Raw genomic sequence first — 16,610 nt, 5'->3', positions numbered from 1 at the left:
AATTAGTTTAACATCTGTCACAGGAAAAATGTTAGAAGCTATTATTAAAGACGTTATTGCAGGGCACTTAGAAAAATTCAAGGTAATCAAGCAGAGTCAACATGGTTTTGTGAAAGATCATGTTTAACCAATTTATTGGAGTTCTTTGAGGAAGTAACATGTGTCGTTGATAAAGAGGAACCGGTGGATGTGCTGTACTTAGATTTCCAGAAGGCACTTGATAAGGTGCCACATCAAAGGTTATTGCGGAAAATAAAAGGAGGAGGGGATAACATATTGGCATGGATAGAAGATTGTCCAGCTAACAGGAAACAGAGAGTAGGCATAAATGGGTCATTTTCTGGTGGGCAAGATGTAACGAGAGGTGTGCCACAGGGATCTGTGCTGGGGCCTCAACTTTTTACAATTTATATAAATGACTTAGATGAAGGGACCAAAGGTATGGTTGCTAAATTTGCTGATGACACAAAGATAGGTAAGAAAGTAACTTGTGAAGAGGACATAAGGGGGCTACAAAGGGATATAGATGAATTAAGTGAGTGGGCAAAGACCTGGCAAATGGAGCATGATGTGGGAAAGTGTGACATTGTCCATTTTGGCAGGAAGAATGAAAAAGAAGCATATTATTTAAATGGTGAGAGATTGCAGAGCTCTGAGATGCAGAGGGATCTGGGTGTCCTAGTGCATGAATCGCAAAAGGTTAGTGTGCTGGTACAGCACGTAATTAGGAAAGCTAATAGAATGTTATCGTTTATCGTGGGGGGAATTGAATACAAAAGTAGGGAGGTTATGCTTCAGCTATACAGGGAATTGGTGAGACCACATCTGGAGTACTGTGTACAGTACTGGTCTCCTTATTTAAGGAAGGATCTAAATGCTTTGGAGGCAGTACAGAGAAGGTTTACTAGACTAGTACCTGGAATGGGCGGGCTGTCTTATGAGGAAAGATTGGACAGGCTAGGCTTGTATCCGCTGGAATTTAGAAGAGTAAGAGGCAACTTGATTGAAACGTATAAGATCCTGAGGGGTCTTGACAGGGTGGATGTGGAAAGGATGTTTCCCCTTGTGGAAGAATCTAGAACCAGGGGTCACTGTTTAAAAATAAGGGGTTGCCCATTTAAGACAGAGATGAGGAGAAATTTTTTCTCTCAGAGGGTTGCGAGTCTTTGGAATTCTCTTCCTCAAAAGGCAGTGGAAGCAGAGTCTTTGAATATTTTCAAAGGTAGATAGATTCTTGATAAGCAAGGGGGTGGAACGGTTATCGGGGGTAGGTGAAAATGTGGAGTAATCAGTTCAGCCATGAACTTATTGAATGGCGAAGCAGACTCGAAGGGCCAAGTGGCCTACTCCAGCTCCTAATTTGTATGTTCGTAAGTAATTAATACATACATGTAATTAGGCAGAATTCATATATAATACATTACACTTTAGGAATAAAGATTCATTTAACAGAATTAAAAATTGAGTAAATTGAAGAAATAAAGATTCATTTAATGCAATTAAAGATTGAATAAATGGTCAGTTCTCAAGATTCACTGGAATTCCCTTTAAGATCAGGGTTAAAAATTTATGATTGTCTTTTAATTAAAAAGCCCATTCCAACATCTGTGCTACATTGGAATATATAAACTAATTTAAAAATGAGACATACAATACATGGTACACACTGATAGCTATGGTCAAGCTATGATCCTAAATCAGTTGGTAATGATAATGATATAGACAGACTGTCTCTCAAGGAGATGATACAAGATAGCACCAAGGAACCATTAGGAATGATCAATCACAAAAATGGCACATTACATAGGAAAAACATGCCATATAACCCCAATTTAACCTGAAAAGAAAAAAACAGTTACTGCACAAAGTTCATTTAAAAAAGCTTTTAAGAACACATTTATGAAGTTAAGTAACCAATAAAACAAAGCCATAGTGTTACTATAAAGTATTACAAACATTTTGACCAGATAAAAGCTCACAATTTCATGATAATTAGCAATTAATTAATTGGGAATAATAGTGAATGATACAACCATATATGGATAATGAAACAGGGAGGAACATCCATAGAAAGGTACACCCAAATTTGCAAAGGATGAGCTAATCGATTAGAGACAGTATAAATGTGAGAATTTTGAATCAAAAAATCAGAAATATTGGATTCCTCAGCAATGCTTCTCAACCAATGGTAAATGTGGCTGATTGTGTGACAAGAGAACTCTACTCTTGCAGAGGAGATTCACCAGGATGTTGTCTGGGCTGGAGCATTTCAGCTATGAAGAGAGACTGGATAGGCTAGGGTTGTTTTCCTTAGAGCAAAGAAGGCTGAGGGGGGACCTGATTGAGTTATACAAAATTATGAGAGGCATTGATAGGGTAGATTGGAAGAAACTTTTTCCCTTAGCAGAGGTGTCAATAACCAGGGGGCATAGATTTAAGGTAAGGGGTAGGAGGTTTAGAGGGGATTTGAGGAAAAACTTTTACACCCAGAGGGTGGTTGGAATCTGGAACACACCGCCTGAAGGGGTGGTAGAGGCAGGAACCCTCACAACATTTAATAAGTATTTAGATGAGCACTTGAAACGTCATAGCATACAAGGCTACGAGCCAAGTGCTGGAAAATGGGATGAGAATAGCTAGGTGCTCGATGGCCGGCATGAACACGATGGGCCAAAGGGCCTGTTTCTGTGCTGTATAATTCTATGACTCTATGACTCTTAACCGAGAGTGCTTTGTCTTGTTAAGCAGGAAGTTTATTCGGGGAATTTAAGGTAACAGTTTACTTTGCATTTTGCTGGATACTCTAAGACATTTCGCTGTAACATTGTCAAGGTTGAACTTTTGTATTCTATTTTAGGAATAGGATTATGTTTTACATCTTTTAATAATCTTCTATGTTGTAGTATACATAGCCACTTAGAGTGTATTGCATGTTCAATTCTTTAATAAATATATAAATAAGTTAGTAAATCGGCTCATGCAGCATTCTGTATACAACAACAAGGACCCCTCTCTGTATCTCCTTAAGTGGGGAGATATGTATTGAACAGAGTTTCCCAAACCCTCCTAATATTTGGCATATTTGTGACCTAGCCATAATGTATTGAAAAATAGCTATCCAAATGATGGTAATATCCTCCGTTGATTTCTTTATTTGAGGGAGAGCTAGTTCAGTTCTTCAGACACAAACAAGTGTCTGTGGGAATCTGTCTGGTTTAAATTTAATTGAAAGAAATTAGCAGAGGAGTACGCTTGATTTGGTTTAGTCCTTTTAAAGCAGGGCTGTCCAACCTTTTCGGGCGGAGGGCCACGTTGCGATTTTTTCTCAGCTGGATGGGGGAGGGGGGGTGTTGGTGAGCAAATTTCGAAAGATAAAGGCATTAAAAATTTATCTTACCAATAATAATAACAACAAATGTGCATTTTTTGAAGAAACTTTAAATGAGAAGACTAATTTATTGACTTACTTTCTCGTCATTATATTGAAAATTGCTTTGGTGACATACTTGGTATTGTTTTTGCTTTAATAAGTAGTCAATCTCTGCCCGCACACTTGATGTAGCAATGCAGAGTATTCTGGATAGATGTCCACCTTTCAGGAGAGACCCTGATCTCTCTTCCCCCTTTCCCCATGCTCTGTGTGTGTGTCTCTTTCTCTCTTCCCCCGTTTAGGACTTTGGACACAGATTGAAAGTTTTGTGTGAAAGATACAGTAGGAAGCACTTTGTTATGCAGTGGGTGGTAATGACCTGGAATTCACTGCCCACAATGGTGGTGGAAGTGGAGACAATCAGTGACTTCAAGAGAAAGTTAGATGACCACCTGAGAGAAATAGACTTGCAGGGCTACGGAGATTGAGCCAGGGAGTGGGACTGACTGCATAGCTCCATGGAGAGCCAGCATGAACATGATGGATGGAATGGCCTCCTTCTGTGCTGTAAGTAATTGACTCTTTGACTCTCTCTCCCCCCTCTGTCTCTCTCTCTCCCCCTCTCTGTCTCTGTGTCTTCCTCTGCCCCCTCTCCCTCTCCTCCCTCTCTCCACCTCCTTCTTCCCCCCTCTCTATCCCTCTCCCCCCTCCACCCCCCCCCCAGTCTCCAGTGTTCCCCGTTCTCTCATTCCCCTGTCTCTCTGTCCCCCCTCTCTGTTCCCCACTCTCTGTCTTACCCCCTCTCTCCCCCTTTCTCTCTCTCTCTCCCCTTTCTTTCTCTCTCTGTCCCCCCTCTCTGTCTCTCTGTCCCCCTCTCTCCCCCCTTTCTCTCTTTCTCTCTGTCCCCCTTTCTCTCTCTCTCTCCCTCTCTGTTCCACCCTCTCCCTGTTCCCCCTCTCTGTCTCTCCCCCTCTCTCACACAGTCTCTCTCACAATCAGAACCTGCCAGAAAACCCCGAAATGGCTGTCCCCGATGTCAGCGGCTGTCAGCTGTGAAACTGACAACGATCTTTTTAAAAGAGCTGACTTTTAAAAGAAATTTAAAAGAGTGTTCCACACTCTTCAACCGTATGAGAATCAGCATCTGTGACCTGTGAAACTGACAGCGCAATAGTTTAAAAGCGGGACAGACAATGGGAAATGTCTCATCTCCAGTCATGGTAATGATGAGGAATGGCCCAGGTACAGTTTACACCTGCCGGCCGGCTGGAAACATTTGGCGGGCCGAATCCTGGCCCGCGGGCCATATGTTGGACAACCCTGCTATAAGGGGTTAAGGTCATAAATCACCTCAAGCTGCTCATTATTGCAAATCTTGCAGAGAAAGGTCATCCCGTGTTACTGCAGTAGAAAGAAGCTTTGAAGGATTGACATTTTCTGGAATGACAAATGAAAAAGACGTTGAGGATTTCCTCGCAGTGACCTACTTGTAGCCAATATCGCACCAGCCACGTGTGACCATATGGTAATGTTGAATATTCTGGAGTTGCTTCTTACAGGCCGCCATGTTGAAGCAACGATTGCCATCAGTATGGTGAATCACAGCATATGTAAGAGAGGTCGACAGATTTTGGGTGCAACGAGAAGCCCGTGTTGACCATTCAGAACGTCTTATAATTGGTGGGCAGCCTATGAGAAATGGGGAGGGACAGATGAATCATAGAATCAACAACAACAGCTTATATTTATATAGTGCCTTTAATATAATGCCCCAAAGTGCTTCACAGCAGCATAATAAAACAAAGTATGACACCAAGCCACAAAAGGTCAGATGTCCAAACGATTGGTCAAAGAGGTAGATTTTAAAGAGTGTCTTAAAGGAGGAAAGTGAGACGGAGAGGTGTAGGGAGGGTATTCCAGAACTTGGGACCTAGGCAACTGAAGACACGACCACCAACGTTGGTGTAATTAAAATCAGAGATGCACAAGAGGCCAGAATTCGAGGAGCACAGATATCTTGGAGGGATGTGGGGCTGGAGGAGGTTACAGAAATAGGGAGAGGTGAGGCAATGGAGGGATTTGAAAACAGGGATGAGAAGTTTAAAATCAAGCCAATGTAGGTCAGTAAGCACAGCATAATAGGAGGCCATTTGGTCCATCGTGCCTGTGCCAGCACTTTGAAAGAACTATCCAATGACTCCCACTCCCCTGTCCTTTCCCCATAGCCCTGCCCTTTCAGGCAATGCATTCCAGATCATCATCTTTGTCACCTTCTTAGGTCTGTGTACGTGCACCCTGAGGTCCTATGTTCCTGCATCCCTTAAAAATTGTACCTTTAGTTTATATTGCCTGTCCTCATTCTTCCTAATGGCCTACTTCTGCTCCTAATTCGTATGTTCCTACCAAAATGCATCACTGCACATCTTTTTGTGCTAAGTTTTATGTCATCTGAAAATTTGAAATTATTCCCTGTAAACCCAAATCCAGATAATTAATATATATCAGAAAGAACAGTAGTCCTACTACTGACCCCAGGGAAGACACCATTGTATACTTCCCTCTCGTCTGAAAAACATTCATTCACCGCTACTCTCTGCTTTCTATTCCTTAGAAAATTTTGTATCCACACAACAACTGCCCCTTTAATCCCATGGGCTTCAATTTTGCTACAAAGTCTATTATGTTGTACTTTATCAAATATCTTTTGAAAGTGTATATATAGGACATCAACCCCACTACCTTTATTAACTGTCACAGTGGCGCAGTGGTTAGCACCGCAGCCTCACAGCTCCAGGGACCTGGGTTCGATTCTGGGTACTGCCTGTGTGGAGTTTGCAAGTTCTCCCTGTGACTGCGTGGGTTTTTGCCGGGTGCTCTGGTTTCCTCCCACAGCCAAAGACTTGCAGGTGATAGGTAAATTGGCCGTTGTAAATTGCCCCTAGTGTAGATAGGTGTTAGGGAATATGGGATTACTGCAGGGTTAGTATAAATGGGTGGTTGTTGGTCGGCACAGACTCGGTGGGCTGAAGGGCCTGTTTCAGTGCTGTATCTCTAAAATAAAAAAGAACTCAATCAAGTTAGTCAAACATGATAGGCCATTAACAAATGGCTGTCATTTATTAACTCATATTTTCTAAGTGCCAATTAATTTTGCCCCGTAATATTGCCTCTGTAGTATAAGGAGCTGAAAGGGTTAATGTTTCAGATAATGAGAATAACCACCACCCCCCCACCCCGCCCCCCCCCGCAACCCCGCCACTGTAGTGATGATAACGTAATAGTCACATGGGTATCAAGCTTGGAAAAAACTAGACGCATCATGAGCGGTGTTAGCCAGACAAGCTTAATGAGAGTGTAAGTAGTTATGTATATAAAATAAACATGTTACTATTTAGCCTTACAAAGACTTCAAGATATCTGTAAACAAAGCGCAAAGTACGCTAACAATACACAACAGGCTTCAGTGTTTCCCCGCCACAGATGTTTCGCTGAGGGCCCTACAGTTGCTGGGTTTACCCCTCTCCCACAGGGCTGTAACATTTGCAATGCTCCAGTTCTCTGGCACCTCTCCCATATCTAAGGAGGATTGGAAGATTATTCTCAGAACCTCAGCTATCTCCACCCTTACTTCCCTTATCAACCTACGATTCCATCCATTTTTTAATTCGTTCAAGGGATGTGGGCGTCACTGGCTAGGCCAGCATTTATTGCTCATCCCTAATTGCCCTTGAAAAGGTAAGGTCACCTGGTCTATCAGTCTGGACCAGGTGACCTGTCTACTTTGAATGTGCCAATATTTTAGGTACCTCCTCTTTTTCTATTTTTGTCCTATTCAATTCTTCTACTACCTCCCCCTTACTGCTATATTGGCAGCATCCTCTTCTCTAGTGAAGACAGGTGCAAAGTCCCTCATCCACGTCCCCTGCCTCCACAAAAAGGTCTCTTTTTTGGTCCCTAATCAGTCCCATCCTTCCTTTGACTCTCCGCTTACTATGTAAATGCTTATAAAAGACTTCCACGTCCCCTTTTATGTTAGCCGCTAATCTGTTCTCGTACACTGTCTTTGCCCCTCTTCGTTAATTTTTCAGTTTTCCTTTATACTTTCTGTCTTCACCTTGTTTCTCTACTGTATTATGATCCAAACTATTACCATAAGCCTCCTTCTTTTGTTTCATTTTAGTCCCTATTTAACGATCCAGGAAGCTGTAGCAATGGCTGCTTTTCCTTTCTCCCCTGTGGGAATGTATCACACCTGAATCATTTCCTCTTTGAAGGCCTCGCACTGTTCATTTACTGTTTTGGCTGCGAATCTTTGTTTCCAATCCACCCAGGCCAGATTCCCTTTCAACTCACTGAGATTAGCTCTCCTCCAGCTGAGTATTTTTTCAACAACGAATAAAAATAATATTCAGTAATTATTCCCCAGCTAAGTATCAGTGAAGATGCTATTGTAATATACAATTTCTAGAGACAATCAGTACCACAGCTGAGGCCTAAACTGCTGTCAACCAAGAATCACAACTTCACCATCTAATCTATCACTTACCTTCACCACATTTACCAATAATTCCAACTACCAACACATCAGTAATGATGTCAACCAATGGGACAGATGTTCAATTTTTCTCCGAGGAATTAAACAGATGTTGTGAATTGACTGCCTATTATAGAAATCAGCCGTTTTCACTTCTACTGAAATTAATGAAAGTGAAATTCAAATGGTTTCCATAAAGGGTGGCTGATCCACAACTCCGTCCTCACACTGAGGCATCATATTAAAAACCAACAACGATATCCTTATTGGCAGCTGTTTTATAAGCCGGTCACTCGGCTCCACCACAAGGAAAGATCGAACTCTCACTCTGCTCCACCACAGGGACAGATCGAACTCTCACTCTGCTCCACCACAGGGACAGATCAAACTCTCATTCTGCTCCACCACAGGGACAGATCGAACTCTCACTCTGCTCCACTACAGGGACTGATCGAACTCTCACTCTGCTCCACCACAGGGACAGATCAAACTCTCACTCTGCTCCACCACAGGGTCAGATCAAACTCTCACTCTGCTCCACCACAGGGACAGATTGAACTCTCACTCTGCTCCACCACAGGGACAGATCAAACTCTCACTCTGCTCCACTACAGGGACAGATCGAACTCTCACTCTGCTCCACTACAGGGACAGATCAAACTCTCACTCTGCTCCACCACAGGGACAGATCGAACTCTCACTCTGCTCCACTACAGGGATAGATCGAACTCTCACTCTGCTCCACCACAGGGACAGATCGAACCCTCACTCTGCTCCACTACAGGGTCAGATCAAACTCTCACTCTGCTCCACGACAGGGACTGATCGAACTCTCACTCTGCTCCACCACAGGGACAGATCAAACTCTCACTCTGCTCCACTACAGGGACAGATCAAACTCTCACTCTGCTCCACCACAGGGACAGATCGAACTCTCACTCTGCTCCACTACAGGGATAGATCGAACTCTCACTCTGCTCCACTACAGGGACTGATCGAACTCTCACTCTGCTCCACCACAGGGACAGATCAAACTCTCACTCTGCTCCACCACACGAACAGATCAAACTCTCACTCTGCTCCACTACAGGGACAGATCAAACTCTCAATCTGCTCCACCACAGGGACAGATCAAACTCTCACTCTGCTCCACCACAGGGACAGATCAAACTCCCACTCTGCTCCACCACAGGGACAGATCAAACTCTCATTCTGCTCCACCACAGGGACAGATTGAACTCTCACTCTGCTCCACCACAGGGACAGATCAAACTCTCACTTTGCTCCACCACACGAACAGATCAAACTCTCATTCTGCTCCACCACAGGGACAGATGGAACTCTCACTCTGCTCCACTACAGGGACAGATCGAACTCTCACTCTGCTCCACCACAGGGACAGATCAAACTCTCACTCTGCTCCACCACACGAACAGATCAAACACTCACTCTGCTCCACCACAGGGACAGATCGAACTCTCACTCTGCTCCACCACAGGGACAGATCGAACTCTCATTCTGCTCCACCACAGGGACAGATCAAACTCTCATTCTGCTCCACCACAGGGACAGATTGAACTCTCACTCTGCTCCACTACAGGGACAGATGGAACTCTCACTCTGCTCCACCACAGGGACAGATCAAACTCTCACTCTGCTCCACCACAGGGACAGATCAAACTCTCATTCTGCTCCACCACAGGGACAGATTGAACTCTCACTATGCTCCACCACAGGGACAGATCGAACTCTCACTCTGCTCCACGACAGGGACAGATCAAACTCTCACTCTGCTCCACTACACGAACAGATCAAACTCTCACTCTGCTCCACCACAAGAACAGATCGAACTCTCACTCTGCTCCACTACAGGGACAGATCGAACTCTCACTCTGCTCCACCACACGAACAGATCAAACTCTCACTCTGCTCCACCACAGGGACAGATCAAACTCTCATTCTGCTCCACCACAGGGACAGATCAAACTCTCACTCTGCTCCACCACACAAACAGATCAAACTCTCACTCTGCTCCACCACAGGGACAGATCAAACTCTCACTCTGCTCCACTACAGGGACAGATCGAACTCTCACTCTGCTCCACCACAGGGACAGATCGAACTCTCACTCTGCTCCACCACAGGGACAGATTGAACTCTCACTCTGCGCCACCACAGGGACAGATCGAACTCTCACTCTGCTCCACCACAGGGACAGATCGAACTCTCACTCTGCTCCACCACACGAACAGATCAAACTCTCACTCTGCTCCACTACAGGGATAGATCAAACTCTCACTCTGCTCCACCACAGGGACAGATCAAATTCTCACTCTGCTCCACCACACGAACAGATCAAACTCTCACTCTGCTCCACTACAGGGATAGATCGAACTCTCACTCTGCTCCACCACAGGGACAGATCGAACTCTCACTCTGCTCCACTACAGGGACAGATCAAACTCTCACTCTGCTCCACCACAGGGACAGATCGAACTCTCACTCTGCTCCACCACACGAACAGATCAAACTCTCACTCTGCTCCACCACACGAACAGATCAAACTCTCACTCTGCTCCACCACACGAACAGATCAAACTCTCACTCTGCTCCACCACAGGGACAGATCAAACTCTCACTCTGCTCCACTACAGGGACAGATCAAACTCTCACTCTGCTCCACTACAGGGACAGATCAAACTCTCACTCTGCTCCACCACAGGGACAGATCAAACTCTCACTCAGCTCCACGACAGGGACAAATTGAACTCTCACTCTGCTCCACTGCAGGGACAGATGGAACTCACATTCTGCTCCACTACAGGGACAGATCGAACTCTCACTCTGCTCCACCACAGGGACAGATGGAACTCTCACTCTGCTCCACTACAGGGACAGATGAAACTCTCACTCTGCTCCACCACAGGGACAGATCAAACTCTCATTCAGCTCCACTACAGGGACAGATCGAACTCTCACTCTGCTCCACTACAGGACAGATCGAACTCTCACTCTGCTCCACTACAGGGACAGATCGAACTCTCACTCTGCTCCACCACAGGGACAGATCGAACTCTCATTCTGCTCCACTACAGGGACCGATCGAATTCTCACTCTGCTCCACTACAGGGACAGATTGAACTCTCACTCTGCTCCACCACAGGGACAGATCAAACTCTCACTCTGCTCCACTGCAGGGACAGATGGAACTCTCACTCTGCTCCACTACAGGGACAGATCGAACTCTCACTCTGCTCCACTGCAGGGACAGATGGAACTCTCACTCTGCTCCACTACAGGGACAGATGGAACTCTCACTCTGTTCCACCACAGGGACAGATCAAACTCTTACTCTGCTCCACTATAGGGACAATAGACAAGTCATTAGCGATGTCTACTCATTCCAAAATGCATCAAAATCTTGATGTTTAGAAACTCCATTGATGCCAACATTCTTCTCGGTGGAGGAAGTCTTGGTATTGGGATGTTTTATTTTTATTCACAGGATGTGGGGATTTCTAATCTGATCCGTTAGTTGTGGGATTGCTTAGCCCTGTCTATTGCATGCCACTTCCACTGTTTGGCAGTCAAGTGGTCCTATGTTGTAGCTTTGCCAGGTTAACATCTTATTTTAAGGTATGCCTGCTGCTGCTCCTGACGTGCTCTCCTGCACTCCTCATTAAACCAGGGTTGGTCCCTGGCTTGATGGTAATGGTCGAGTGAGGGATATTCCGGATCATGAGGTTATGGATTGTGTTTGAATACAAATCCGCCACTGCTGATCGTCTACAGGGCCTCATGGATGCCCAGTTTTGAGCAGCCAGATCTGTTCTGAATCTATCCCATTCAGCACGGTGGTAGTGCCAGACAACACGATGGTGGGTATGCTCAACAGGAAGACAGGACCTTGTTTTCCCAATGATTGTGTGATGGTTACTCCTACCAATACTGTCATGGACAGATGAATCTGCAGCAGGTAGATTGGTGAGGGTGAGGTCAAGCAAGTTTTTCCCTCTTGTTGGTTCTTACACCAGGTCCAGTCTGGCGGATATGCCCTTCAGGACTCGGCCAGCTCGGTAACTAGTGGTGCCACCTAGTCTCTTGGTGATGGATATTGATGTTCCCCATCAAGAGTACATGCTGTTCTCTTGATACCCTCAGTGCTACTTCTAAGTGATTTCAACATGGAGGAGCACTGATTCATCAGTTGGGGGTGGGCAGTAAGTGGCAATCAGCAAGCAGTTTCCTTGTCCATGTTTGACCTGAAGCCAGGAGACTTTATGGGATTTGGAGACAATATTGAGGACTCCCAGGGCCACTCTCTCCTGACTGCATGAGCTGACCTTTCACCTTTGTGGTGGGAAACAGAGCCTGGACCATTTCTGGGTCCAGAACACAACTCCCAGGGGAAACAGTCACTGACAGAGGAACATCCATGGAGACAGGTTCACAGTCTAATTAAGGGTGGCAGGCGGGCTCTTGAAGCTGGTAGGCCAATCAGAGGCCTTCCAGCTTGAGAGGAGCAACAGGTTGCAATAAAGGGTAAGTAACAGAGAAGGTGCTTCAACATGGAGGCACCCTCTCATTAACTTCATTAAAAATGGAAATAAAAAATGGAAAAGCAGCCTGGCCACCACTGTGGGGGTGGAATCCCTCTACAGGGTGGCCTTTAACTGCACCCGCACCAAGGCAGACAGGGAGGGCCTGCAGGCCTGCCTGGAGAGTTGGCTCCCTGGCCTGACACTGGGTACTCGCCTCCAGGTAGTTAAACGGCTCCCCTTTGCTACAGAAAACTGGAGGTCCACTGGAAAATTCCAGTCGACCTTTAACTGTCCTTCACAAGGTTCATAATGAGTCTAATTGGCTACCTGCCTCATCAGGACAGATAGCCCTGCGGGGCCCTGAACCTGCCTCAGCCAAAATGTCTGCTGCTGGGATGGGGTCAGGAAACTGGCATGCTGGCCGGTCCCCATATAGGCAGGCCCCATCTGCCTTCATTCTTGACCTCATTGGGAATGGTCTGGTTCAACCACAGAGAACAAGCAGGGAGAGGGATGGAGTCAGTGGATAGGGAATTTTTTTTATTATTCATTCCTGGGATGTAGACGTCACTGGTTAGGACAGCATTTATTGCCCATCCTTAATTGCCCTTGAGAAGGTGGTGGTGAGCTGCCTTATTGAACCGCTGCAGTCCTTGGGGTGTAGGTATACCCACAGTGCTGTTAGGAAGGGAGTTCCAGGATTTTGACCCAGCGACAGTGAAGAAACGGCAATATAGTTCCAAGTCAGGATGGTGTGTGACTTGGACGGGAACTTGCAGGTGGTTGTGTTCCCATGCACCTGCTGCCCTTGTCCTTCTAATTGGTAGATGTCGCAGGTTTGGAAGGTGCTGTCTAAGTAGCCTTGGTACATTGCTGCAGTGCATCTTGTAGATGGTACACAGTGCTGCCACTGTGCATTGGTGGTGGAGGGAGTGAATGTTGAAGTTTGTTGATGGGGTGCCAATAAAGCGGCTGCTTTGTCCTGGATGGTGTTGAGCTTCTTGAGTATATTGGAGCTGCACCCATCCAGGCAAGTGGAGAATATTCCATCACACTCCTGACTTGTGCCTTGTGGATTGTTGACAGGCTTTGGGAGGACAAGAAGTGAGTTACTCGCCACAAAACTCCTCGTCTCTAACCTGCTCTTGTAGCCATATGACTATTCTAGTTCAGTTTCTGGTCAATGGTAACCCCCAGGATGTTGATAGTAGGGGATTCAGCAATTGTAATACCATTGAATGTCAAGGGGAGATGGTTAGATTCTCTTGTTTGAGATGGTCATTGCCTGGTACTTGTGTGGCGCAAATGTTACTTGCCACTTATCAGCCCTAGCCTGGATATTGTCCAGTTCTTGCTGCATTTCTACACGGACTGCTTCAGTATCTGAGGAGTCACAAATGCTGAACATTGTGCAATCATCAGCGGACATCCCCACTTCTTATCTTATGATTGAAGGAAGGTCATTGATGAAGCAGCTGAAGATGTTTCAGCCTAGAACACTGCCCTGGAGAACTCCTGCAGTGATGTCCTGGAGCTCAGATGATTGACCTCCAATAACTACAACCATCTTCCTTTGTGCTGGGTAGGACTCCAACCTGCAGAGAGTTTTCCTCCTGATTCCCCTTGACTCCAGTTTTGCTAGGGCTCCTTGATGCCATACTTGGTCAAATGCTGCCTTGACGTCAAGCACAGTCACTCTCACCTCACCTCTTGAGTTCAGTTCTTTAGCCCCTGTTTGAACCAAGGCTGTAATGAGGTCAGGAGCGGAATGGAGTTTGTAGAAGGGACCGAAGGCAATGGCTTCGCTCTTCCCAATATTTAGTTGGACAAAATTTCTGCTGAACCACTATTAGATGGAAGGTCAGTGTGAGAAATCAGAGACAGGGAAACATCAACAGCTATTTTAGATCTAATATTGCGCAATGAGAAGGGGCCTCTAGGGAAGAATAACCATAATATGATAGAATTTTACATTAAGTTTGAAAGTTATATAATTCAATCCGAAACTAGGATCGTAAATCTAAACAAAGGAAACTTCGACGGTATGAGAGGCAAATTGGATGTCGTAGATTGGAAATATAGGTATCACTATAGACAGGCAATGGCTAGCATTTGAAGAATTACAACAAATTTACATTCCTTTAAGGCACAAAAACCCAGCAGGAAAGCTGGTCGAACCATGGCTAACAAGAGAAGTTTGAGACAAAAACAAGAAATGCTGGAATCACTCAGCAGGTCTGGCAGCATCTGTGGAAAGAGAAGCAGAATTAACGTTTCGGGTCAGCGACCCTTCTTCGGAAGAGAAGTTTGAGATTGTATTAGATCAAAGGAAGAGGCTTAAAAAGTTGCCAAAAAAGTAGTAAGCCTGAGGATTGGGAGTATTTTAGAATTCAACAAAGGAGAACCAAGAAACTGATAAAAGAAAGAAAAAAAAAAGAATATGAACATACACTAGCAAGAGACATAAAAACAGACTGTAAAAAGTTCGAAAGGTATGTAAAAAGGAAAAGATTAGTAAAGACAAATGTGGGCCCATTACAGGCAGAGTCAGAGGTATTTATAATGGGGAATAAGGAAATGGCAGAGAAATTAAACAAATGCTTTGTGTCTGAGGAAGATACAAGAAACTTCCCAGGAATACTAGAGAACCAAGGGACCAGCAAGAATGAGGAACTGAAAGAAATTAGTATTCGGAAAAAAGCAGTACTTGAGAAATTAATGGGACTGAAAATTGATAAATCCCCTGGACCTGATAATCTGCATCTCAGAGTGTTGAAAGCGGTGGCTGGAGAGATAATGGATGTGTTGGTGATCATCTTCCAAAATTCTATAGATTCTAGAATGGTTTCTGCAGATTGGAAGGAGGCAAATGTAACCCCACTATTTAAAAAAGGGAGAAAGAAACAGGGAACTACAGACCTGTTAGCCTGACATCAGTAGTAGGGAAAATGCTAGAATCTATTTTAAAGGATGCGATAACTGGGCACTTAGAAAATAATAAAAGCAAAACATTGTGGATGCTGGAAATCTGAAATAAAAAAATAAAAACAAGAAGTTCTGAAGAAGGGTCACAGAACTGAAATGTTAACTCTGCTTCTCTCTCCACAGATGCTGCCAGACCTGCTGAGTATTGACAGCATTTCTTGTTTTTACTTAGAAAATAATGGTAGGGTGGGGCAATGTCAACATGGATTTATGAAAGGGAAATCATGTTTGACAAACCTGTTGGAGTTTTTTTGAGGATGTTACTAGCAGAATAGATAAGGAGGAACCAGTGAATGTGATGTATTTAGATTTTCAGAAGGCTTTCGATAAGGTCCCACATAGGAGGTTAGTAAACAAAATTAGAGCTCATGGGATTAGGGACAATATACTGGCATGGATTGAGAATTGCTTAACAGACAGAAAAGAGAGTAGGAATAAACGGGTCATTCTCAGGTTGGCAGGCTGGGACTAGTGGGGTACCGCAGGGATCAGTGCTTGGGCTCCAGCTATTCAAAATCTATATCAATGATTTGGATGTGGGGACCAAGGTTGCTGACAGCACAAAACTAGGGGAGAATGTGAGTTGGGTTGGAGATGGTCTGGTAGTTTGCAAGGACCAAGGGGTCAAAGATGAGCTTTTTGAGGAGAGGGGTGATGATGGTGGATTTGAAGGAGGGGAGACGGAACCATTAAAACTATCAGCTAACAAGGAGGCCAGGAAAGAAAGTTGGATGTTCAGCAGTTTGTTAAGAATGGGGCCGAGGGAGCAGGTGGGAGTCTCATGGACAAGATGAGCTCAGAGAGAGAATAATGGGAGATAAGAAAGAAACTGGAGAAAGATGCAAGTTCAGTGCTAGGGCAAAGGGGTACCTTAGGAGACATTTGGCTTGGTGGGCTAGTGAAAAGGAGGGATGTAACAGAGGCAGCACTTCGAATGGTCTCAATCTTAGTGACAAAGAAGTCCTCTAGTTCTTTACACTTGAAGGTGAAGGTGGAGGAGGCAAGGGAGAGGGATTTAAAAAGGCAGTTTGCAGTGGAGAAGACAAGCCAGGGCTTTTCTTTCCATTCCAGGTTGAAAACTAGAATGTTTTGCCATGTAAGCATCTTCTCAAGGGGTATCCTATAAAATATGTTCTTTTTGTGGCTCATTTAAGGGTCCATGAGGATTGAGTGGCAGAGT

At 44.8% G+C, this 16,610-nt stretch overlaps 1 protein-coding gene across 3 annotated transcripts in view; it reads right to left on the bottom strand.

The window, feature by feature from the left end:
• Positions 1–16,610, bottom strand: part of LOC137372177 (peptidoglycan recognition protein 1-like) — a 31,724-nt gene that overhangs the window by 9,051 nt on the left and 6,063 nt on the right. For all 3 annotated transcript variants that reach the window (XM_068035731.1, XM_068035741.1, XM_068035751.1), the window contains one exon: positions 4,858–5,059. In XM_068035731.1, the coding sequence (XP_067891832.1) occupies positions 4,858–5,059 (202 nt within the window). The remainder of the gene's footprint in view (positions 1–4,857; positions 5,060–16,610) is intronic.

Source organism: Heterodontus francisci, chromosome 1, assembly GCF_036365525.1.
Source record: "Heterodontus francisci isolate sHetFra1 chromosome 1, sHetFra1.hap1, whole genome shotgun sequence".
Classification (NCBI taxonomy): domain Eukaryota; kingdom Metazoa; phylum Chordata; class Chondrichthyes; order Heterodontiformes; family Heterodontidae; genus Heterodontus; species Heterodontus francisci.
Note: the sequence above shows the minus strand (reverse complement) of the source record. Positions and strands in the feature narration are given on the sequence as shown.